At 41.9% G+C, this 24131-nt stretch overlaps 1 protein-coding gene across 1 annotated transcript; it reads right to left on the bottom strand.

Annotated features, from left to right (window-relative positions):
* Nucleotides 1-3305: 3305 nt before the first annotated feature.
* On the bottom strand, nt 3306-22235 carry LOC117350653 (killer cell lectin-like receptor subfamily B member 1B allele C). Its single transcript, XM_033925102.1, has 6 exons — nt 22117-22235; nt 17224-17313; nt 13206-13277; nt 9933-10126; nt 7080-7192; nt 3306-4111 (listed from the first exon to the last, which is right to left on the bottom strand). The coding sequence occupies exons 1-6, from the start codon at nt 22199-22201 to the stop codon at nt 3964-3966; spliced, it is 702 nt and encodes a 233-aa protein (XP_033780993.1). The 5' UTR covers nt 22202-22235; the 3' UTR covers nt 3306-3963.
* Between the last annotated feature and the right edge of the window lie 1896 nt (nt 22236-24131).

The raw sequence follows: 24131 nt of genomic DNA, 5'->3' as shown, positions 1-24131 counted from the left end.
AAGTGACCATGTTTGGCACTGGATTTGGGGATTTTTTGTTTTTGTTTTTGCAAAATGGCAAAAATCACATTTCAACATCATATTGGTAATATACAGAAATAAAGCAAACAAAGGAAATAAGGTCATACCTTTTTTATTGGAGTAACTGAATGCATTTTATGATGTTTTCACTCAACATGATATTGAAAATGCCCCTCCACACCTGTCAAATCTACACTATCTTATAAACTCATTATATTCTGTTCTGCTTGTCTATCTGATCACCATCTCTGTGGGAGGAAAAAAGAAATCTTTTTGATAGTTTGATATCAGGAGCTTTACAGGTAATTCTTTCTGAATGGAAAACTAATGCCAAAGTATCTTTTCTGCTTTGGTGGAATTCTGTACGTCTGTTTTGTAAATGTGAATCGTATTTGCTGAGAAAACTAAATATGCTGTTACACTCTGAAAATGTGGCACCCCTCAATTGCCGTGGTACCCCTCAATTGCCTTGCAAGGTACCACATTCACTGTGTACTCACTCAGTGCAAATTGTATGTGTGTTCATTTATTCTTTGTACTTGTTTTTATATTTAATATAAACTTCAATAAAGATTATTTGAACTTAAAATTTGAAGAGCCTTCGGATCTCCATTCTTTCCACTTCTTTGCCTCTCATCCTCTTTGCTTTACTGCCCCAACATTTCACACCTGTCAGTCTGTCCATGGCAATACTTAGGAGCATCCGACCTCTGCCATCTCATCAATATCTCTTTGAAACAATCTCATACAACATTAGAGAGTTGTGCGGGTACAGAAATCCCACCCGTCCCCACCAGAATTCCCTCCGTCCCTGCGAGGAATCGCTTCTGTCCCCGCCCATCCCCCCTAAAAGTTACCTGTCCCCATAAAAAGCAGCAATTATTTCTGACGGTTTTGATTTTTTTTTTTACAAAGGCGCACTAAGCGTTTTAGCGCGCTCTTAGCGCATGCTACAATACCACAGGCACTAAACGCTAACGCCTCCATAGAGCTTGCATTAGTATTTTCATTTAGCGCGTGCTAAAAACGCTAGGGCACCTTAGTAAAAGGAGCCCTTAGTTTATTTAAACCAACAATAAAATACAATATAAACAAATAAGAGATGCACACATCACCAGAAAGAATTAGAATAGATGTTAGGTCATGTGACTAGGTCGATCATTTCTTGTTAAAAGAAATAAGAGTTGGATTTTTTTGGCAATATAAAGCTCATATCTGTAGAGCAAACAAATCTGATTCTACCATTTGGCATAGGTGACTTGTGAGAGGTCCTTCCAAGACCCACAAATGATTTATAACGTAGCAATGAGTAAAGAATCAAACAATACAGCATCAAAATCATTTAAAGTACTTTTCAGAACAAGGGTCGCCTAAGAAAAATGTGCCAAAACTGGACTGGAAACCCCAAAACAAACTCAGCAAGGACTTCATTTTGTACTAAACACAATTGATGGCATAACCATGAGAGGGGGCTGGGCCTCCCACTTTGGGCTTAGCCCCCCCAGTCAAAATGAACATCTCCCTTGATGTAGCTGGTGGGACATTTTGGTTTTCCATCATCTTGATCCCAGTTTCTGCTTTTGTCTATCTAATTCTCTTCCCAGGCCTCGGGAAAACCGGTTCAATCCCCACGGGAGTCCTGTGAGCCCAAGGGGGGGGGGGGAAGGGATCACTACAGGAGTCCCTTAGACCTGGGGGGCATCTCCGTGGTAGACCTGGGGGGGGATTCCCCTGGTAGTCCTGTAGACCTGGGGACGATCCTCGCAGGAGTCCCTTAGACCTGGGGGGTGGGGGGATCGCTGCAGGAGTCCTGCAATCCCCGTTCCTGTGCAGACCTCTATACTACATCTCTACATTCACTGCCCTGGACACTGACACCCCCTCCCTAACACTGCATAACCCCATAGTTCACTTCCTGTACAAATAAACTAAGTCTGTAGAGTATCTGTGGCTCAACTCCTGCTCTTATGCTGACTTTATACCTTCCAAATTCATGTCTGTCTGTTCTGTTCCAAGTTTATTAAAAATTTGTTATACCGCGAAATCAAACTTCAAAGAGGTGTGCATCCAAAAGGGTAAAATACGTACATACAATTATAAATGCAGAACCTTAAATTTCAGTTGACAAACAAAGGACCAACAGGATGCATTGGGAGGGGGAAGACCCATCATTCTTAGCACGCGGCCCTGTAGGCAGCAATTAATTAAGCTAGGGGAGCAAAAAATAGCAAACTTATCTTGACTCGGATACTCTTTATACAGTTTTTCAACGTCCACTGCTTGTCAAAAAATACCCTTGACAGGGAAATCCCTGTTTTGCCTTTGCTGCGTCAAAAGGGAGTACACCAGCCCTGCTCCAAAAGAAATGGTGCGGGGTTTGATCTGCTTCCGGTGTTTTGAGCTGTGTTGAGTTTTTTTCTCTGACGCATGATGGTATTTTTTGCCCCTACCCTTATATTTATTTATTTAAAAAATTTATATACCGTTTAAAACTAAACGGTTTGCATAATTTACGTATATAATATTTAAAACAGATGCATAGTAAAACAAATACATAATAAAATAAGCATGTGATAAAATTAACATACAAACAATCCTCAGAAAAAGATCATGATTTAGGTAATAAAAATGGTAGATAATTCATCAACTCTACCAGAAATAGCTAAAAAAAAAAATACGAGGCACCTACAAATAACTGCTCTTCAATAATTTTCTAAACCTGCCCTTTTTACAGCAATTTCATGTCTGACCCACCAAGGAGTTCCCGAACGTAACTCGTGCACAGCAGAAAGTCATTTTACCAGTCTCAACAAGTCTTGGATTCACAGACGTCTTCAGTAAAGATAAATTCTCAGAACGCAAAGATCTTTTAGGTATATAACTAAGGTCTCATTATACAAAGGTGCGTTAGGGCCTTAACGCGTGGAATAGCGCGCACTAAAATGCCGTGTGCGCTAGCCGCTACCGCCTCCTCTTGAGCAGGCGGTAGTTTTTCGTGTAGAGCGCACTATAACGTGCGCTAAAAACGCTAGCCCACCTTTGTAAAAGGAGCCCTAAGTATTTTACTTTGGTAATGGGAGGGTGCAGATATATCTGAGTCTTTTTTTTCTCCACACTTTGTTTAACTGATTCTCTAGTTGCAGATTATCCCAATTGGGAGTCGCTCATTTTTTGTGTGATATTTGTGATTTTGACTCCTTTTTCTGGTGTGTTTTTGGGCTCCCATTTCTGGAGCCAAATGGTAACCCTATTCCTGTAACACAATTAAACACAATCAGGCTATATACAAGGTCTCACATACTTTCTTTATTGTTTCACCATAGTAACAAAGGATGTGATATATTCTATCCAGGTACATCGTCCAGTTCCTTGAGAAATCATCGAGATTTACAAAATAGTTTGCACAGTCTACCGTACTAGCCCTTCCTTCTGGCCAGCTGCATTTGAGGATGCAGCAGTGTCTCAGCCATCATTCAGTGGTGACACCTAGTGGTTGGACTTAAGATCTCATGTTAGCCTGGAATGTTCAGAGTCCAAAGAACAGCTGCCAAAACACTACTTGTGTACAGATGTGGTACTGCAATAGGGCACAAAGAGTTCCCTCATTATTACTCTGAAGCATTGCTTTAGGACTAGACAAGCCTCCAGGATTTTGTCTCCCAGAATATTTTATGTATCATTGTTGCAGTGATTTGAAAAGACAAGTTTGCACCCCAGCATGCGAGGTATCAGGCAACAGCTGACATGTTTACATTCACAGTAGCTACAGGATCAATAAATGGGATTTAAAATCCATCTTTTTTATCTTCTGTTTGTTAATGTTCCTTTAGAATCCACATGTAAGGGTCTGTTGTAATCAAACTGTTATTAATGTCTGGGTCACTTGGTCTCTGTGAGATAAATGATCTGTGTCTGAATGTTGAAGTCTTCTTGTCTTTTTTCCTAACACTTTCCTTCAGCAGAGAGGCTCTTTCCACCCTTCCCAGCTTTCTTCTGGCAAATCCAGTTAGCGGCATTGTTGCAGGAGTCGGAATCATAGCGATCATTAACTACTGACACACACCTGCCCTTTCCCGTGGATACAGAGAACCTGCAACAGAAAAGAAGAGCTTGGATTTATTACAGAACGCAGAGCACTGAAAACAGCAGGGCGTCAGAAAACGGTGACTCTTGAGCGGAATCAAAATTAGGTGGGAGCTGTGAGGAAGCAGATTAAAGAGAGGGAGAAACAGTGAAGAGGAGGGGGCAAAAGATGAGCAACAGGCATAAAATTTCAGGGACATGAGATTACTGAGCCATATAATAATGGATTCAAGCATCCTGTTCCATTGACATAAAGACCATGTCCCGGCAGGAGAGATTCTTCACTTACTATGACATGAAACCTGCAGGAACATGTCACTATATGGACCTGCCGCCCCTGTACTCAGCAACTCTACATGAAAATAGAAATAATACTAATATCTGCAATGTAAAAAGAAACGGAACTTAGGAATAATGCAAAGAAAGGAAATTTTGCATAGAATAACCTTTTAAGATTTTGAGTACTGACCATGGATATTCAGTTCTGGGTTGTTTCTGGTGACAGTACTGAATCTCTGGCATTGCGAGAGTAGGAGGCACCCAGGGCCGTAGCGCCTCCATGCCCCCTCCTCTCTGCTTCTCCCGTGCCTCCCCGCGCCACAATTGTACCCTCCCTTTCCCCCGTACCTCTTTAAATCTTTGCCAGTATGAGCAGCTTCTCAGGCTTACTGCTCAGGCCAGCGCTGGCTTTTCCTCTGACGTCACTTCCTGGCCCTGTGACCAGGAAGTGATTTCAGAGGGGAGCCAGGCTGGTATGAGCAGCAGGCTCGAGAAGTTGCTCGTGCTGGCGAAGATTTAAAGAGGTACCGGGGGGAAGGAAGGGGATGAGCATGACAAGTAGGGGGAGCAGAGAGATGCCAGTGCCCGGGTCAATCCCCCCCCCCATTACTACGCCTCTGCATTGAATATCTGAGTTTTTTGGCAGCATGAATTTAACCAGCTAAGGCCCAGATTCACTAAAGATGGCAACTCAATTGCTGTTGGTTGATTCTCTGGCTGAATTTTAAACAGCGATTGATTCACTATCAAGTTGGCATGGAAATGATTTACACGGAGGTGCAAATCATTTGCACAGAAACTCCCTGACTCAATCGCTCAATGAGCGATTGAGTCGGTGAAGAGCTGTTGGGAGGCTTTTTTTTTTAATGGCACATATTTTGCATGCATTACACATGCAAAATATCTGTCCCGTAAAAAGAAAAAAAGTCCCCAACCGCTGATGACGGCCCTCCCCAACCACCCCTGACAAGGCCCCCCCCCCCAAGCCAGGCATCCCCGAGCCACTGTCCCATCCCCCCAAACCCAAAATAAATGGTAGTAAGGATGCCCAATTCCTCCTGCTATGCAGAACACCCCCACCATGGCTTCTCCTGTACTAGGCACCCCGGAGACACTTCACCCCTAACCTAAAAAAACAGCAGGAGAGATGCCCAACCCCCTTCCAAAATGGCAGGAGGGATGCCCACTCACTCCTGCCACCAGACGCCCCCCCCCCCGCCACTTCCCCGAACCTCCCCCATACCTTTTTAAAATGTTGGAAGAAGGAAGCCCGCTCTCAGGCTCCTGCTTTGGGCCCACCTGTCTAAATGATGGGCCTTCCCCTCGCCAGTGCATCATGTGATGCATGGAGTGGGGCCAAAGGCCCTGATTGGTTCAGACACCTAAGGACCCTCCCAAGGGCTAGGGTCATAGGCGTCTGAGTTAATCCAGGATACTGAGGGAAGAGCCTAAAGTCCTAATTAGTCAAACCAATTGGTCAAGCCAATCAGGGCCTTAGGCTCCTCCCTCAGTATCCTTAGTCCAATAAAAAGCTGTTATCTTATATTCTGATTTTTACTTTTTATTTAATACAGTTTAGAAAGCTAGTGAGGATGGAGCTTTTTTTTTCACTTTCAAGAAACTGCTGGTTTTTTTTAGGTTGGGTTAGAAGAGGTGAAACACACAGATATATTTAATTTTCATTCATTTGGGCTGCTAAAACCTGAGGGAACGGTAGAATTTAGGGAGGTGAAGAGTTTTTGTAAATGAAAGAGGAGTGGGACTTGGATGTGATAGTATGTGATGATCTTAAGGTGGCCAAACAGATTGAATAGATGACGGCAAAAGCTATAAGGATGCTTAGATGCATAGGGAGAGGAATAGCCAGTAGGAAAAAGGTGGTATTGATGCCCCTGTATAAGACTCTGGTAAGACTTCATTTAGAATATTGTGCACAATTTTGGAGGCTGCACCTTCAAAAAGATATAAAAAGGATGGAGTCGGTCCAGAGAAAGGCTACTAAAATGGTGTGTGGTCTTTGTGATAAGGCGTATGGGGACAGACAATCTGTATACTTGGAGGAAAGACGGGAGAGGGGAGATATGATAGAACCGTTTAAATACCTACCTAATATAAATGTGCATGAGTCGAGTCTCTTTCATTTGAAAGGAAACTCTGCAATGAGAGGGCATAGGATGAAGTTAAGTAATCTGAGGAAATACTTTTTTACAGAAAGGGTGGTAGATGCGTGAACAGTCTTCTGGAAGAGGTGGTGGAGACAGAGACTGTGTCTGAATGGAAAACAAAGATGAAAATGTTATAATGCCCTTGTATCGCTCTATGGTACGGCTGGACCTCAAAAAAGATATAGCGGAATTAAAAAAGGTAGAGAGAAGGGCGACAAAAATGCTAAAAGGAATGGGACGACTTCCCTATGAGGAAAGAGTAAAGCAGCTAGAGCTCTTCAGCTTGGAGAAGATGGCTCAGGGTTGATATGATAGAAGTCTATAAAATACTGAGTGGAATGGAAAGGGTAGAAGTAACATTAGGGGGTGCAATCTGGATAATTGCCCTAAGCTTCCAGCTTCCTGCCCAAATACAACAGAAAGCTCCAAACCCAGCCCAAAGATAAAGGAAGGAAGGATTATCTCATGATGCTACATAAGATTTGCAGATTGAGGGTTTAAAATTAGAAAAACATATGAGGAGAAACTTACAGTGTTCCATTGATGAATGAGGAGCCATCCACCCAGGTCCAAGAGCTCCCCAGTGCCAGGATGTGAAGTCCAATCCAGTGGAGATTGTTCTGTTTCCTGTTCTTTATAAAATCCTTTGCAAACAGAAAGCAGACACTGTCTGTATGTCTCAGTGTAACAAACACCCAAACAAGAAAAAGGCTAAATAGAGGAGAGGTTAAGTGGCACCTGAACTCATCATGAAAGTTATAATATTACGAATTATTTCGTAAACCCAAAACATCCTCGGCCTCTCCCATCCCCTGGATCTACAAATCAAAGAAGCAGTAGTATTTATTTATTTGCTGCCTTTTTGAAATAAATTCATCTAAGGGCTCCTTTTCAAAGGTGTGCAAGGGTTTTTAGAGCACGCACAAAATTACCGCGTGCTATAGCGCGCGGTATCCAAAAATCTACCGCCTCCTAAAAAGGATGCAGTAGTGGCTAGCGTGCTCGGGAATTTAACACGCGCTAAGGCCCTAGCGCACCTTTCTAAAAGGAGCCCTAAGTGTGCAGCAAGAAAAATCTATATTGCAAATCCCACAGCGGCATTAAATAATCGTTGGAATTTATAAATAATGAGCTAATTGTTTATCATTTGCATAGAAGACTGAGGGGTCCTTTTACAAAGCCACGGTAGGGGTTTAAAGCGCGGAATACCGTGTGTTAAACCACCTGCCGCGCTAGTCCCTAACGCCTCCATTGACGATGCGTTAGGTTTTCTGCTTGCCACGGGGGTTAGCAAGTAATTAAATGTCCGACGCGCTAACCCCACTAGCGTGGCTTTGTTAAAGGACCCCTGAGTATCAGGATGTTGCGGAGCAAAGTAAAAGGGGGGACTTATAAGAACATAAGAAACGCCTTCACCGGATCAGACCCTAGGTCCATCTAGTCCGGTGACCCACACACGCGGAGGCCAAGCTAGGTGCTCCCTGTTGGAGACCCTGATTTCCCGTATCCCTCGATGTGATTTGCAAGAAGGTGTGCATCCAACTTGCGTTTGAATCCCAGAACGGTAGTCTCCATCACAACCTCCTCCGGGAGAGCATTCCAAGCGTCCACCACTCTCTGTGCGAAACAGAACTTCCTGATATTTGTCCTGGGCCTGCTACCTCTCAGTTTCAGTGTATGACCTCTTGTCCGTGTCACATCTGAAAAAGTGAATAATGCTGTTTCTTGGTCTATTTTGTCAAATCCTTTTAATATTTTAAAAGTCTTTATCATATCTCCTCGCAGTCTCCTCTTTTTACAAGGGTGAACAGTCCCAGTTTTCCGAGGCGTTCTTTGTAGCTCAAATTCTCCATACCTTCGATTAGTTTCGTGGCTCGCCTCTGCACCTTCTCCAGCAGGGTTATATCTTTCTTAAGGTATGGAGACCAGTGTTGGACACAATACTCCAAGTGTGGTCTGACCATTGCTCTATAAAGCGGCATTATGACATCCGCCGATCTACTCGTGATGCCCTTCTTTATCATGCCCAACATCCTGTTCTTGAAAAAGCCTTTGGGCGAAACTTGTTGAACCCTTAGGTCCCACCCGAGGTTCATACATACAACTAGTAACCAAATCTAACCAAATCTAAAGCTAAGTACAAAAGCTTGTTAATTTTTATAGAAAATGTTTTTGAAAAATGATAATTATATGCACATATGAATTGCATGAAGCACAAAGCACTTTAGAAAAAAATACTAATTAAGATCTGACGATGAATTAAAGCCATAAAATAAAATAAGCCTATGAATAATTTGGCTGGTGGTTGGCACAATCTGAAGACTGTAGAAAAAAGAGAAAAAATAAGCAAATGATAAACAATTAACTCATTAAATTCCAACAATTATTTAATGCCGCTGTGGGATTTGCAATATATATTATATTGACAGCATCAAGAACAATATTGGGCTATTGTAGTATATCAGGCAAGAAAAATCTAGGCATAAGAAATAATTATAGCAGTAAAATATTCAAATGACGATACATATATCTAGTATTGTAAACAAAGTTAACACAGTACACGAGAAAACATTTTGATAGGCGGCATAGGGTGTAAATGGAGATGGAAGACAGTGACAGGAGTTACTTAAGGAAACACTGAGCATGCCGAGAAGTGTTAAATATCTAACTCTACGTTCATCCCATTCCTCTTGTTTACATCAATCGCATTCAGCCCTGAAGAGGAACCTTTCTAGACAAAAAAGCTCACTGTCTTTCTCTTGGCAGCTGAACTCTCCTTGCCAGCTATTTCTACTTTCACTTCCTTTTGATGGCACTTCTCACTAACTACTTTGATGCATTTTTTTAATGTGACTGGCCAATGTAAAAGAAAGAAATATAGATATACAGGATGAAGGAAAAATATAACCCCATAGAGGATTTTTTTTGCCATTTTCTCAGCAACCACTTGAAATTTCAGTGGGAAATTTTAAGCTTTATTTCATGTTAGTATCTATGTTACCATGTGCTGAGTGCAATGAGATTATCTTTAAACATGGCAAAGTTACAGACTTTTCAGTGCAGACCACCAAGCGATTTTCACATGTTTAAATAAAGTTATCATTATTTGAAGTTTACTGATGTAGACTTCTATAAACAATAATCTGAATTTCAATATTTTGTATTTGATGAGTATGATAATTTTCAGATCAAGATGATAAGGGGACGGAATTCCTCTCGTATGAGGAAAGACTAAAACGGTTAGGGCTCTTCAGCTTGGAAAAGAGACGGCTGAGGGGAGATAGGATTGAAGTAGAACGGGTACAAGTGGATCGATTTTTCACTCCGTCAAAAATGACAAAGACACTCAGGGAGGCTGTTACTGTGGTAGATATGAGAACTCACCCTCTCCTCCTGGTCCTTTATCACTAGGAGGTCAGAGTCCTTCTCTCTGCAGTCCTCACGGCTGCGGTTCCAGTTCCTTTCCTCTTTAGAGAAGTAATAACACTTTCCCCTGTGCAAGAGCCAGTTCAGGGGGCACCGCTCAGTCCCATTTCCTTCTCCAGAAAGATTAGCCCATTGGGGGTTGATGGATGGTTCTAGAAGACAATAAATGCATCAAATAAAAAGTACAATCTCTTACAAAAGTCACAAATTATATAAACACAGAACTGCAGTTTCTTTCTAGTATTTTCATTTGTTAACTTTTATTTTAATCTAGACAAGTGGACTTAACACAACAGCCGCACTTTATTTCAAATCTTGGTATTTTTTATCTTCCCTTCTTCGATTTCTTTCATGTTTTCTTTGTTCTTTTATATAGATTTATTAATTCTATTTCTTTAGCTTTTCTAGATTAACTTTTCCTCCCCTTAATTTCTAATTTTCCTTCCACTCTTTGTCTTTCTTCTTGTGCTTATATTTCTCATCCCCTTTTCTTTATTCTACCTAAACTCTTCTCTTCTCCCTCTTCCTTTCTCTCACTCCCTCCCTTATCCTACTCCAGCTCATATGTTGCTCTTTTCCTGTCACTCATTTCTCACCTCTTTCTGCCATCTTCTCTCCTTCACCCTACCCTTTTTTTCTGTTTTATTTTGCTCTTCTCAGTTCCATTTCCTTCTCCAGGAGTAGAAGATGGGAGGGTTGTGAATCCAAAAATTTAAGCAAATCTGTTAGTCCGGACTCTAAGCAAAGGTTGCAGGCAGTAATTGTATGATGACCCTCAGAATTATGATGTGCCAATGGAAAACCTGCCCAGGTTGTGACCCTCAGGCCAGATTCTGCAATCCCTTTTGGGGTCCTGATGCACAGTTTGGGAAGCAGACGATCACCACAAGGGGCTGGTGCCCTGAACCTCCTGGACATTGTCATAATGTTTGAAATAAGCTTTGTTCTAGACGGAGGCCCAGAGGCAGCTGAGGGGACACAGCACAAGGGAAAGGACTGGACAGCCTCCCTCGCCCTCTTGGCTGCATACAGCACTGTTTGCTGTATAGTCAGGGAGAGAGAAATGATAAGTACTAGTATAATAGACTCTCAGTTAACCATAACCCATGGGGGTTAATAAATGCCGGTTAAATGAAGTTTCTGGTTGCTTGAGAGTTACTATTAAAAATAGGCCTAACTAATACTATACCCCATACTATGCCATACCATAAACTGTCCAAGACAAACTACTGGATATGTGGTAGACAAAGCATGGGCGTACACGGGTGAGGCGTGCCAAGTGTACACTTTAATTTCTGCCAGAAACTGATTTTATTTAAAGTATTACAGTATTTCTTTGATTTTTTTTTCTGGTTGCTTGAGAGTTCTGCTTAGTTGAGTTCCAGTTAACATAACATCTACTGTAGCAGTATGGGGGGGGGGGAAGGGGAGGGGGAGGGGGAAGAGATGCAGGGAAGAGAGAATGGAAGTGAGTGACTGGGACAGGCAAAAACTTAAGGGGAAGTAACTGGGAGTGGAGGGGAGATGCCAAGGGTGATGAGATTTTCCACCCTAATGAATGAGAATGAAGGCTAATGATAAAAACTAGTCTGATGGGCCCGTCCTGTACCTAGCTTTTATTCAGTGCTATTTTTCCCTGTTGTTAACTGAGGAGAGTGTGGCTTAGTGGTTAGAGTTTCAGCTACAGCATTCTGAGGTTGTGGGTTCAAATCCCATGCTGCTCCTTGTGACCCTGGACAAGTCGCTTAATCCCTCCATTGCCCTGGGTACATTAGATAGATTGTGAGGCCACCAGGACAGAGAGGAAAAATGCTTGAGGACCCAATTTGTAACCTGTTCTGAGCACTTGTGGGAGGACAGGTTATAAAATCTCCTAAGTAATAGTTTACTTGCTTGCTGTCTAGTTTTCCTTTGGTCAGAGTTCCTTCTGTTTGCTCTCCTGCCTACCTTTCCTCCATGATTGGAATTGTCTGTCTGTCTGTCTGTCTGTACCTGCTTGGACCTTGCCTCTCTACAATGCTCTGGCCCAGGCCTTGGCATTAACCTCTTTTCCTCAACATTTCCTTTGTATCACTCCCTCCCCACCACTCCTCTTCAAGTTTATTTAATTTTTGATATATCGTCTATTGGAAACATCTAAACCAGGGGTGTCCAACTTTTTGGCTTCCCTGGGCCGCATTGGCCGAAAAAAAATTTTCTGGGGCCGCCCAAACGCTGCAGCAAGACATAGGAGGGAGCCGGCAAGAAGGTAAACACCCGGGGGCATCAGAGGAAAACACTGCATCGCCCTTGGACCACACCCCTGATCTAAACAGTTTACAATAAAATTGGATAAATATATATAAAAAATAAAAACAATAACAGTTACAGGGCAGGTAATAATCAGCCAACATGAAACAGGAGGGATAGGGGGAAGGAACTACAATGTAAGAAAAGAAGAGATAAGAGAACACAAACAGGGGGGGGGGGAGGGGGGATATGTAAATTATTTCTTTCTCTTGCATCATTCTCCCAAGTCTCTCTGCTTCACTTTGATTATAAGTTCTGTCCTTGTCACAGAGGCAGCAAAGAAGGTGTCAAAAGACCCAGCTAGCTGTGAACAGCTTTGCCTTGAAAATCCAGACCCCTAGACCCGCCAGTTCCACACATCCCCACCATGTCTTGCCCTGGTCCCACCCACAATCCCTGCCTCCAAACCCACCTAATCCCCGCCCCCCTGCTGCCTGCTCTCGTCAGGCAGGACATCCACGCATGCGCGGATGCTCTACTGCACGAAGAAAAGCTTTTCAAAACCAGGACAAAGTGCCAGGTTTGGAAAAGCCGTCCGGACCCCCAAACATGTCCTCAAAAGGAGGACATGTCCAGGGAACTCCAGACGTCTGGTAATCCTACGCTAGACGTACGCAGCATTGTACATTAAAACATTCAAGAGACAGTCCCTGCTCAGTAGACCTTACAATCTATTCAAACAGGAGGGTCAGGGAGTTTCTCGGGCATGGGTAATATGCAAGGGTGTGGGGATGAGGAGCAGCCTTGAATACTGCCAGGGATGGAACTTGACATATTGGCTCAGGCAGTCTGGTCCAGGTGTATGGTGCAAGGGAGAAGGAACATAATAGAGGAGAAGGGTACTGGGGAGGAGTATCGGGGGGGGGGGGGGAGAAGCGAGGAAAGATAAGGAGCAAGTGAGATGGAAAACAGAAAGAGGCAAGGGGGATAAGTGAAGCTCACCTGATGTGCAGTTTGTAGATGTTGGATCAGATGTTTTCTTTGAACAAGCATCTTTCGAAAAGGACATAATGCCTGGTAGAAGAGAGAAGAAAAGGGGAAGTGAGGAGAAGAAGAGGAAGACAAGAGTGAGCACTGATAGGCTGGGACCCTTCCTCACTGTGCTGCCTCTACAGAAGACCATGGCTTAGACCCAGCTATTCAAAAAAGAAAATAACACCTATGCCCTAACTCCACTACCAAACATATAGGTAGTGTGTTTGGGGGAGGGGATTATTTCAAATAGCTACATTGCACCGCCTTGAATGAATTCCTTCAAATAAGTAGTAAATAAATCCTCCTCCCTTGCAATGCTGAGTTAGGAAACCAGCCAAGAAAATACCAGTTTATGAAAAGTTTGTGGGAAAATCCTAAGGGAACAAGTATGAAAGGATGTTTGTACCTACGTTGCTTGAGAATTCTTTGAAACCTGGATAAAACGTTGTTCATATAGCCGCTGTATCTGTCAAGGGGGTTAGGCTGGATAATGCAAGGTTGAAACTTTTAAGGTATGTACACTGATTTCTCCTTGGCTAAATTATGTCCTAGGAAAGCCAACATTTAGAACAGCTCAATAGAGTTGATTTTTCGGTAAGCTGTGCAGGAATCCTCTGCATAGGTTCCTGCCTGCACGTGGCTTAGCTCTAATTTATATGATTTTTTTTCTCAATTTCATTGGTTGACACAAATAGATACTGGTTTGGAGTTATTGATTCTTAAGCTTCATGAATCTCCTGATGTTGCTGTTTTGGGTTTGTTTGTTTTTGGTACTTTATAGGGCCTCCAATTAGAGAATTACATAGGGACGGGTTTCTGCAGGAAACCGTGGCAAACTATGGGAAATCTGCGGGAATGGGAAAATGATCACCTGGTTTACCACAAGGCCTTATACCAGCCGACAGGAGTGGTAAAAAAAGCCTTGCTCCCATGGTAAAGAAAATTGCGCTTCAGTCGGCATCTCTGTGCCTTCCTCCTCAGCTCCTTTCTGCCCCGTGCCTATTTTACCCCCCAAGCAGCCCCAGCGATGCCACGTAAAAGAAGAATCAAAGGCCTGCGCCAGTGCCTTCCTCCTGCCAAGTCCCTCCTTGATTCACCAAACTGGAAGTTACATCAAGGAGGGATTTGGCAGGCGGTGGATGTGATGGGCCGGACACTGGATCCCCTCAGTGCCATGGTGGACCTAGCCTCCCCGGTTGAGAAGAGTCTGTTGCTTCTGTTCACGGATGGTGCATCGGGGAGCCAGTCCAGCCTTCAGGAAGTGGCCCTGGCCATGAGAAGAGCGATACCCCAGGACTTGCTAGTGAGTGTCAGGGCTGCGGCCTGCTCCATGTTGGTGCTCCAACAGGCAGAGAGGTAGAGCTTACATTGGGACCCAGGATATGAGGGCCACTGCTCTTGGGGAAGGGCAATCAATGAATTACTCTCAGCCAAGCCATCTATCCGTCCCTTCCCTCCCCCCGCTGCACGGTACTATTCGAAAGGGTCCAGAGAAGAACAACTAAGATGGTTAAGGGGCTAGAGGAGTTGCTGTACAGTGAAAGATTAGAGAAGCTGGGCCTTTTCTCCCTCAAACAGAGGAGATTGAGAGGAGACATGATCTAAACATTCAAGGTACTGAAGGGAATAGATTTAGTAGATAAGGACTGATTGTTCACCCTCTCCAAGGTAGGGAGAACGAGAGGGTACTCTCTAAAGTTGAAAGGGGATAGATTCCGTACCAACGTAAGGAAGTTCTTCACCCAGAGAGTGGTAGAAAACTGGAACGCTCTTCCAGAGTCTGTCATAGGGGAAAACACTCTCCAGGGATTCAAGACAAAGTAAGACAAGTTCCTGCTGAACCGGAACGTACTCAGGTAGGGTTAGTCTCAGGACGCTGGTCTTTGACCAGAGAGCCTCCGCATGAGCGGACTGCTGGGCATGATGGACCACAGGTCTGACCCAGCAGTGGCAATTCTTATGTTCATCCAAGACACATTGACTGAAAACCAGTCCCAGTGTATCCTGCCAGAGCTGGTGTTAGATATAGCTGGGGTCCAAAGGGTTCCAGCAGGCTTAGGGCTCTCTCTGGCCAGGGGGCTGTTGCAGTAGATGCACTCCCCTAACACTATCCATAGGCAATATAGAAGGAAATGCCTATTTCTGTTTCTTTGGTGTTGTTCTACTTGCAAGGTGTGGCTTCTTAGGATTTTGGTTAATTTATGTTTGTCATTTTTGATCAGCTATTATGGGTTTGGCATTTGTGTTCTGTGTGTGTGACCGAGATATTCTGTTAGCGTGATTTTTCTATGCAGCATTTTGTAGCAATTTGTCTTGTTCAGTTGTCTCAATAGTGGAGGGGAGGAGAGAAAGGGGTTTTGTTGATTCTTCTTCTATATTTGTGATTTATAAAATGACAGTTGTACAGAATATTCTTTCTTATTATACTTTAATAAAATGATTTCAATATGGGATCAGAGTTGGCGGGGAAGGCACGGGGACAGAGCTCACAGAGATGGAGAGGGGACAGGGACAAACTTTGTCCCCATGTCATTCTCTACCTCCAGGTCCTTGGGCTAAGAAGCAGTAGAAACTTTATGAAATAATTCCACATTGCATTACTACTATTTTTTGTGATCTGATTATATTGGGTAATTAAAATCTCCATCTGGAGGATGGAAATGATCCCAATATAAATCAAGTTTTGGAATTCTGTGTTTCTTTGAAGATTACTATTAACCCTGCGTCTCCTACTCATGTCAAAGGTCATTTGTTCAACTTAATTGCTCACTAAAGAAGAAGGATATTTGTTAGTTAATCACTTAGACTGGAGGCCAGTTGTGTGGGCAGATCACTATTTTTTAAACTTTTTTCTTAACATACCAAATATTAAAAAGAATTACAGTTGCTTTCATAATTCAATGAAGAGATTGGGAAAAATGGATTCTTAGCCCAGCATATGGCAGTTTCATTTGCAAAGGGCAGGAATGTTCTCTGGGTATCCGGCACAACTTGCCCTGCCACTCCCGATTCAAACACCTCCCCTGATGGCAGAAATCAGGGCAGACGTTAGTGGGAACATTGAACAAAGCTATGGAGCTCTATTTATTTCAAGTATTAATTTAATTCAATTTGTGAATCAGGTCTTATCATAGTGACTCAATGTGGTTTGCAAACTCTATTAGTATAAATTAGTTTATTAAAATATTTGCTTGGCCCACTTTTGACAATGTGCAAACAAATTACTAAGTAAAAATAATTTAAAAAAAAAGAATGGAAAAGAAGCACAAACATGAAACCATTAAGATGAGCACGGCTCATTGCAGTGGCGAATTTTGACGTCGCTCATACTTTGCTGCTACTCTACAGTTTTTTGTGACTTTTTTGTTTTCCCCCCTTTTTTACCATGGACCCCTGACGAAGGTTTGTCCGAAACACGGACCGTGTCGGGTCCCTTGATTGGTAAAAGGGTTTGCATATAATTATTTTGTCACAATAAATTTTGCCTACGTCTTGTACAGATCTGCAGTTTTGTTTTGTTTGCTCCAAATTAATAAAACGTCACTTAGTGGCAGAGCAATTTTCAAGCAAGGAATCTAGAGCTAGAGTGGTTTGTTAAAGCATTGCTCATCCTCAGAGAACATTTCTACCTGGTGCTTGCTTACACGAAAACATCATTTTGCAGATGTGTCCCATATGTGTGAAGTCATTGTTCTGTAGTTGACATTCAAAGGGTTCGACTGGCTAACTTTTGGAGGTCGTCAAACTCTTGCATTTCATATCTCTCCCTCTTCTAAATTTTGTCTGAGCGGATAGTTTTTGTAAAAACTTTTGGACAACAGATAATAATGCCCCAAAGGGCATCCATGGAACAAAACTTATCTTTTGCTGGTCTGCACTGATGGCCCAAATAGCTATTGTAAAGTTATCCAGATAATTTTCTTTGAATTCAGTAGATCTTATTACTCGCCCCAGGGTTTTATAAGATCCAGAACATAGCACTTACTGAATACACTTAGAATGATCACAGCCAGGAGCAGAATGACGTTAAGGACTCCGCTTATTCTGAAAGCCAAATGATACCATTCAGGCACAGCTGGAAAAAAAAATAACACGGTTTAAAGGCATTAAATCCTGGAGTAGATTCTAACATAGTGGCTACAAGTGAGTTCTAATCCCAGTTCCACTGGTGATGCTGTTTGATTATGAGGGTTTAGGCTGAAAGCAAATATTTAAAAGATTATCATACTGACTTAATTGTATGAGTTGATTCTTTTTTCTTTTTTACATAATATCAGAGTCTAGTAATTTTTATCTCAGCTTCTAAGACAGAAAAAGAGTCTGAAGGGCTCTGTGGAACCTGGGTCAGAGTGGGAGGTGGTGGAGAAGAAAACGAGCGTGGAATGAACAAAGAGGATCTCAAATCAGAAAATAATGGGTCTACATTGAAGGAACTAAGGCCAGTACTGGGCAGGCTTGCACGGCCTGTGTCCCGTATATGGACATTCAGTTGAGGACGGGCTGGGGAGGGTTTCGATGGCTGGGATGGTTAAGATGGGCTGGAGTGAGCTTTGATGGAGGCTCCAGTAGATGGAACATAAGCACACTACCGAGCAGGGCTCTGGGTTTCTGGTCCAGAAATATCTAATAAAAAGGACCATTTAAATTAAATTCATTTACAGAGCATGTATGATTGGGCAGGCTGGATGGACCACTCGGGACTTTATCTGCTGTCATATACTATGTTAGTGATTACTGTTTTTTCAAAATCATGTATATATATTGCTTTAATAATCTTTATTAAACTATACCAAGAAGAAGAAAAACAGTTATCAACATTGAAGCCTCAAAATACATATCATAAAATCTTCAAAGTACAATATAATAATGCAATCCAGTAAACAGTGTGGACATTTATAAACAATGGACACCCCGATACACCAACAAATGCGTGCAGGAGTATTACGCCCTGTCAATCGCGTTAGTGTTAGGGTAAGGTTTAGATGAGGATTATGGGAACCGTTCCCATAATCCTCATCTAAACCTTACCCTAACAATAGATGCCAAGTGAATATTTTAAGTGTAGTGGGGGGAGGGTTCCCCCATCAAAAAAGAGGGTTACTTTGTAACCCTCAACAAGACAAAATTGGAGCACGATTGATGGGGTGCCATTATCCTGAACGCACTTATCGGGTCACGGGATACCACATATCAATATCAATACCCCAAAAGGACCATCTCAGAGCATCATCTCTGGAGTTGTTTCTTCACGGCAGTGAGGCATACAGTCACAAAGAAAGGCCCCTTCCATTCTCTCCCCTCCCAAAATCCACTATACCTAGTACAAGGGGCCACTGAGAAGTTGTCGGCCCAGCCAACAAAGTTGGGGCTGTCTCCATTGAGGGCTAGACACTGAGGCCAGTGAGTTGCCACCTTTTCGGTTCTGTCGGTAAAAATATGGAAAAAAAGGAAACTCATTGGATTCAGTATCTAGCCCTCGATGGAGACAGCCCCAACTTTGTTGGCTGGGCTGAGAACTTCTCAGTGGCCCCTGGTATTGCTCAAAGTCACGGATTCAACAGACGGTTATATGCCATTCGGTGAACCCCTTTTTTGCATTCTTCCACTGAAAAGCATGTATGTTTAATAATTATAAGAATATAGGTGTAATTAAATAACCAGCATCACCCTGTATTTGAAATATGCTTACTTTCATTAAAAATAAAATTTAACAAAAAAGAAAATTTAAAAAAAAGAAAAAATTATCCAAAATGGTTGCACTTTCCGGTTTGATTTACCAGTTTTACCGTTCAGAAGCAAAAATGTCCCTGCATAGTGTTTTGCTTTGTATGATATATTTGGTTCGTTAATTAGGGTCCTTTTAGGAAAGTGTGCTAAAATCTGGTGCTTTTTTTGGGCTTTTTCCATTAAAAAAAACCTTCAGATCTGTGTTAATGCTCATGTTAGTACGCAGCCTGTAAAAAGTTTCTGTGGGAGCTCTTATTGTGTCCTATATAGGAAGCTGTAAGTGCTCCCACATTAACTCTGCATCAGCCAAAGCACTAGCAGGTTAACTCTTCCATGTCCATTTTCTACCTGTGGCATATCCTCTCCAAAGTATAAAAACAGCTAACATAGGAGTTAGTTTGTGCAAACTAATAAAATAACAGAAAACATTTGGAGTGTGGGAAGATTCAATAAGCAAAAAAACCCAAAACGTATTCAGGCACATTTAAATGGAAAGCCTTGAAAACCAAGCACAAAACTTTAAAGGTACTGATAGACTCCTAATTCCTTATAGTCCCTCTAAATCGCTTCATTCTACGTCACAGAATCTCCTTGTCGTACCATCATTAAAATGAATCAACACGCTGAGATCCAACAGTTTCGCTGTCACTGCACCTTCTCTCTGGAATTCGCTGCCTAATCATTTACGGATCGAATCCGTGCTAAAGCAGTTTAAAGCAAAATTAAAAACATTCTTGTTCCAAGATGCTTTTGGATAACAACTGTCCTATAGCGTTTTGTTTTGTTTTTTGCTACTTCAGCTTGTCTGCGGTGTTCTTTGCTCACATGTTTAAAGACAATAGACTGTTTTCAGTCCAATTCTTTATATGTGAATTTGCAAACCATTGGACCTCTGAGGAAGGCGCGTTCATGGACCATGTAGGGTCCGGTTGGATTTTTACCACTGTATTTTTTATCATTGTACTTTTTTCATTGAATTTTCATGTTTTTATATGTCATTATATAATAAATTATCTCCAGAACATCTGTATCCAGTTTTTTGTTTTTGTTTTCATCGGAGGATTGTTTTCACTGTGGTCTCCCCATTTTTCTTTCTTGTAAGGACTAAAACAAGTTTTATAGCTTTTTACCCTTACCTATTGTTTTTCCCCTAATTGTGCTCTTTTTCTCAAAGATTGTAGTTCTCGCCCTTCTTTCCTAATTGTGTATACTTAATATATATGTTTTGGTATGTGTTTACTAACCTATCCTGGTTCTGTTTAGTAATTTAACTTTTTATTTAGAAATTTGATTAAGCGGTTTTAAATTTTTTTTAATAAACTTGAAACTTGAACAGAGATAGGCAACCAATGTAGCTCTTTCAATGCAGGACTGATATTTTCTCCCATTAACAATAAAACGTGCTGCTGTCTTCTGGAGAAGCTGAAGTCTCTTCTGACTGTTGATCGCAAGACCAGAATATAAAAGAATTATAATAGTCAATACTGTATAGCTTGTTACCAAAGTATGTACCAACCTGATTCAAATTTTCACGGGTCAGAAGAGACATCATCTGCCATATTAATCGCAGTTGCAAATAAGCTTTGACAACACGGTTTAGTCGTTGATCAGACTCTAAAGAATTGTCACAGCAAAAACTTAATGGTCGGACTGCTTAGTTAATTTTTTTTTCCCCTTTCCTGAAATTCTGCAGAATGAATTCCTGTGGCTAAAAGACACTTCATGTTACTTTCTACCATCTGACGCAGCAGAATCGTGGATGGAAAGGAAATAAAGTTCTGCCCCTCATTCAGGATTTAGACCAGTTGTATTCATCCCGTGGATGGTGGTATTAGCCTGTCAGCAGATACCCGTGGGGAGATGAGCAGCTATTTCTGGGAGAATAGGGTTGAGTTTGGTGATGGATATGAGGGTGGTTTGATAAGTTTGGTAAAAAAACAAGTTAAACATTTTTTTAAACAGTTATGTTTCTCAACATAGTCTCCATCGAAGGCTATTCACTTAGTCAAGAGAGTTTCCAGTTTTTCCATCCCATTGTAAGTTTTTTTTGTAATTTTTTTGTTTAACTTGCTTTTTAACCAAACTTTTCAAACCATCCTCATATTTGCAGAAATTGAAGAAATTCAATCTATAGATATGTATGATGGTAACAACTCACATTGTACCCAAAGAGTAGCAACATTTCAGAGCTGAGACTGTAATATAGAAACATGATGGCCCGACCAATCTGCTCAACCTCAGTAACTATCATCTCTTTCTCTCTCTAAGAAATCCCATGTGCCTATCCCAGGCCCTCTTGAATTCAGACACTACATGGCAAGATCCCAAGGAGAAAAACAGATTTTATGCTGCTTATCTTAGGAATAAGCAATGGATTTCCCCAAGCCCATCTTAATAATTGTTTATGGACTTTTGCTTTAGGAAATTATTCTAACCATTTTTTAAACCCTGCTAAAGTGATTTCAATTCATATTCCAGAGTTTAATTATACATTGAGTGAAGAAATATTTTCTCCGGTTTGTTGGAAAGAGTGAACAAGCGATTCACATCTGCCCTTTCCACTCCACTCAGTATTTTATAGTTCTCTCTCTTATCACCCCTGAGCCGTCTCTTCTCCAAGCTGAAGAGTCCTAGCCACTTTAGTCTTTCCTTATAAGTTGGACTAAAGAGGAAGCATGGATTATGCCTTTAGCTGTAGCCTTTACTCAATCTGCGGACTTTAATTTTTGTTTGTTATTAAAATGAATTTGTTTAGCAAAGTGAAAAAACCCCTGAAACTTCAAAAGAAACAGTTTGTTTCTGCACATATACCTAAGAGATACAAAACAGTAAAAACCTTTTGGTACATCTCGCCTTGTAGATACATACCACCTCGCAAATCTGATTTCTAGCAATGCTAGGGTGTCTAGAACTGGAACATAGGATACATGGTGAGAGAAATGGCATTAATTAAAATCAAGAAGGGACTTGTACATGGTTAGAAATCTCCTACATAATGTTTTTCCAGGATAACTGCAGGTACCTGAACTATATATGACTTCAAATCAATGTGACGTTCATTTTTTTTTTTTGTCTTAATCTCCAGTGAGTAAATCACACTAGGTTCACATATCATATTTTATTTAAGTAGAAGGTTGAGGAAGTCACTTACTTTGACTCCTGGCATGGGGTGAAGGGTGGGAGGAGAAAGATGATCCAGGGAGCTTTAAATCAGCGTAAAGCACTTCTCCGGCCATCTGCTCTGCCTGGAGACCAGGGGTGACTGCTTCAGTGCCAGGAATGAGAGATTCTGTCCCTGACACATAAACAGAGAAGGAAGTCTGTGATGTCAGATGTGCTAAATTTGTTTCAGCGCACTCTGCTTCCTTCAGACCCACCAACCTCTGGAACAACTGGCTATTTCTTAGCATAGCAGAAGTGCATTTTAAAAAGTTCTTTATAAGGGCCAGTTACTGCTACTATATATCACCTATATAGCACTGAAAGGCATACGCAGTGCTGTACATTTTGACATTTAATAGATGGTCCCTGCTCAGAAGAGCTTACAATCTAACTTGGACAGACAGACATGACATATAGGGTTGGGGAAGCAGAGCCCAAGGTGAGATGAGTTAGGAGTCGAAAGCACTCTCGAAGAGGTGGGCTTTTAACTGGGCCTTGAACACTGCCAGAGACGGAGCCCACCATAGGGATTTGGGCATCTTGTTCCAAGCAGCAAGGTAGAAGGTTCGGAGTTTGAAGTTGGCAGTTGAAGAGAAGGGCACAGAAATTTCATTCAGAATTTAGTTCTCAAGAAAGATATCAAATCACTTATTCATAACATGTAAACATCAAATAGGTTTAAGGTGATAATGATCCAAGTCAGATTACAGTTTGCAGCCACAAAGTGACAGGCTCTGTGTCCATCCCCTGAGCCCTCCAATCCTAGAGATGACAGGCTCTACGTATATCCCTCTGTCCATCCCTTGAGCCCTATAGTCCTAAAAGTGACAGGCTCTGTATCCCTCTGTCCACCTCCTGAGTCCTCCAGGCCTAGAGGGTTCAGAACTGGTGGATTTCATTGGAATAACTCTCTTAGAAAGTTTCTTTTCCCTTACTAGTTAGTTTTTGTTTTCTAGCAGTTCACAACTTTGACCACATCCCTCTTTCTTAAAATATAGTTGATGTATAATTTTCCATGTAAAATGACTTCTGTGGTGTCCTAAGTCTCCTCTGGTTTCTTAACGCTATCATTCACTTCTTCTTCTTGTGTCCATCCCTCGTTGCCCACTCGTTCATCAGTTCTGCTTTCATGGAGTTTTGAAGGTTCATTTTAAAGTGTTTTAAGATATTCTGGTTAGCAATGAAGAGATTAAGTAATATTGAGCAATAGCTATCTTAAAAATCATTTCATTCTTAAGGAACTGCTGGTCACATATGGGGAAGTGGAGGGGAACTGGGTTTGAAATCGGAACTGATGGGAGAACCTGAACTTGGTGGCTGCAGTGATAATGGATTAACCCAATTTAGGGACATTAGTAGTGAGTGGGAGATGCTTAAACCCATGACATGAATGGAGATGTTGAGCTGATGGTACTGTGTTATGTAAGTAACATTAGCAATGACTGCAAGGTATCAAGAACAGACTCAACTAGGCCTGAATTTGCCCCCAGTGCATCTATAAATTTATAGCTCCTCTATGGAAATGAGGACCAAACGTCAATGCAACAGAGGCTAAACTAGGGCTGGGTCAGCCTGGCCTTGAGGACCTTTGGTGACCTAAAGAGTAGTCGAGTCTTGGAGTGATTTCATGGGATGAACAAGTTCAAATTTATTAGGATTTGATATACCACTTATCAAGGTTATCTAAGCGGTTTTTACAATCAGGTACTCTCTGTCCCGGTGGGCTCACAATCTATCTAATGTACCTGGGGCTATGGAGGATTAAGTGACTTGCCCAGGGTCACAAGGAGCAGCGCGGGGTTTGAACCCACAACCCCAGGGTGCTGAGGCTGTAGATCCAACCATTGCGCCACACACTCCTTCAATGATCCACTTTGGTCAACTCTAGGTAGAGGAAGGGAGACTGAGATACCCTGATTCACTGGTCCCTTCTTTCTTCATCCTTCCGGAATCAAGCCCATGTCTTCCATTCTCTCAAAGGCTATTGACGTGAATCTTGTGAAA

The sequence above is a fragment of the Geotrypetes seraphini genome, chromosome 16 (genome assembly GCF_902459505.1).
Source record: "Geotrypetes seraphini chromosome 16, aGeoSer1.1, whole genome shotgun sequence".
NCBI classification, from domain to species: domain Eukaryota; kingdom Metazoa; phylum Chordata; class Amphibia; order Gymnophiona; family Dermophiidae; genus Geotrypetes; species Geotrypetes seraphini.
The sequence above is the reverse complement of the archived record's forward strand: the minus strand, read 5'-3'. Positions and strand labels throughout refer to the sequence as shown.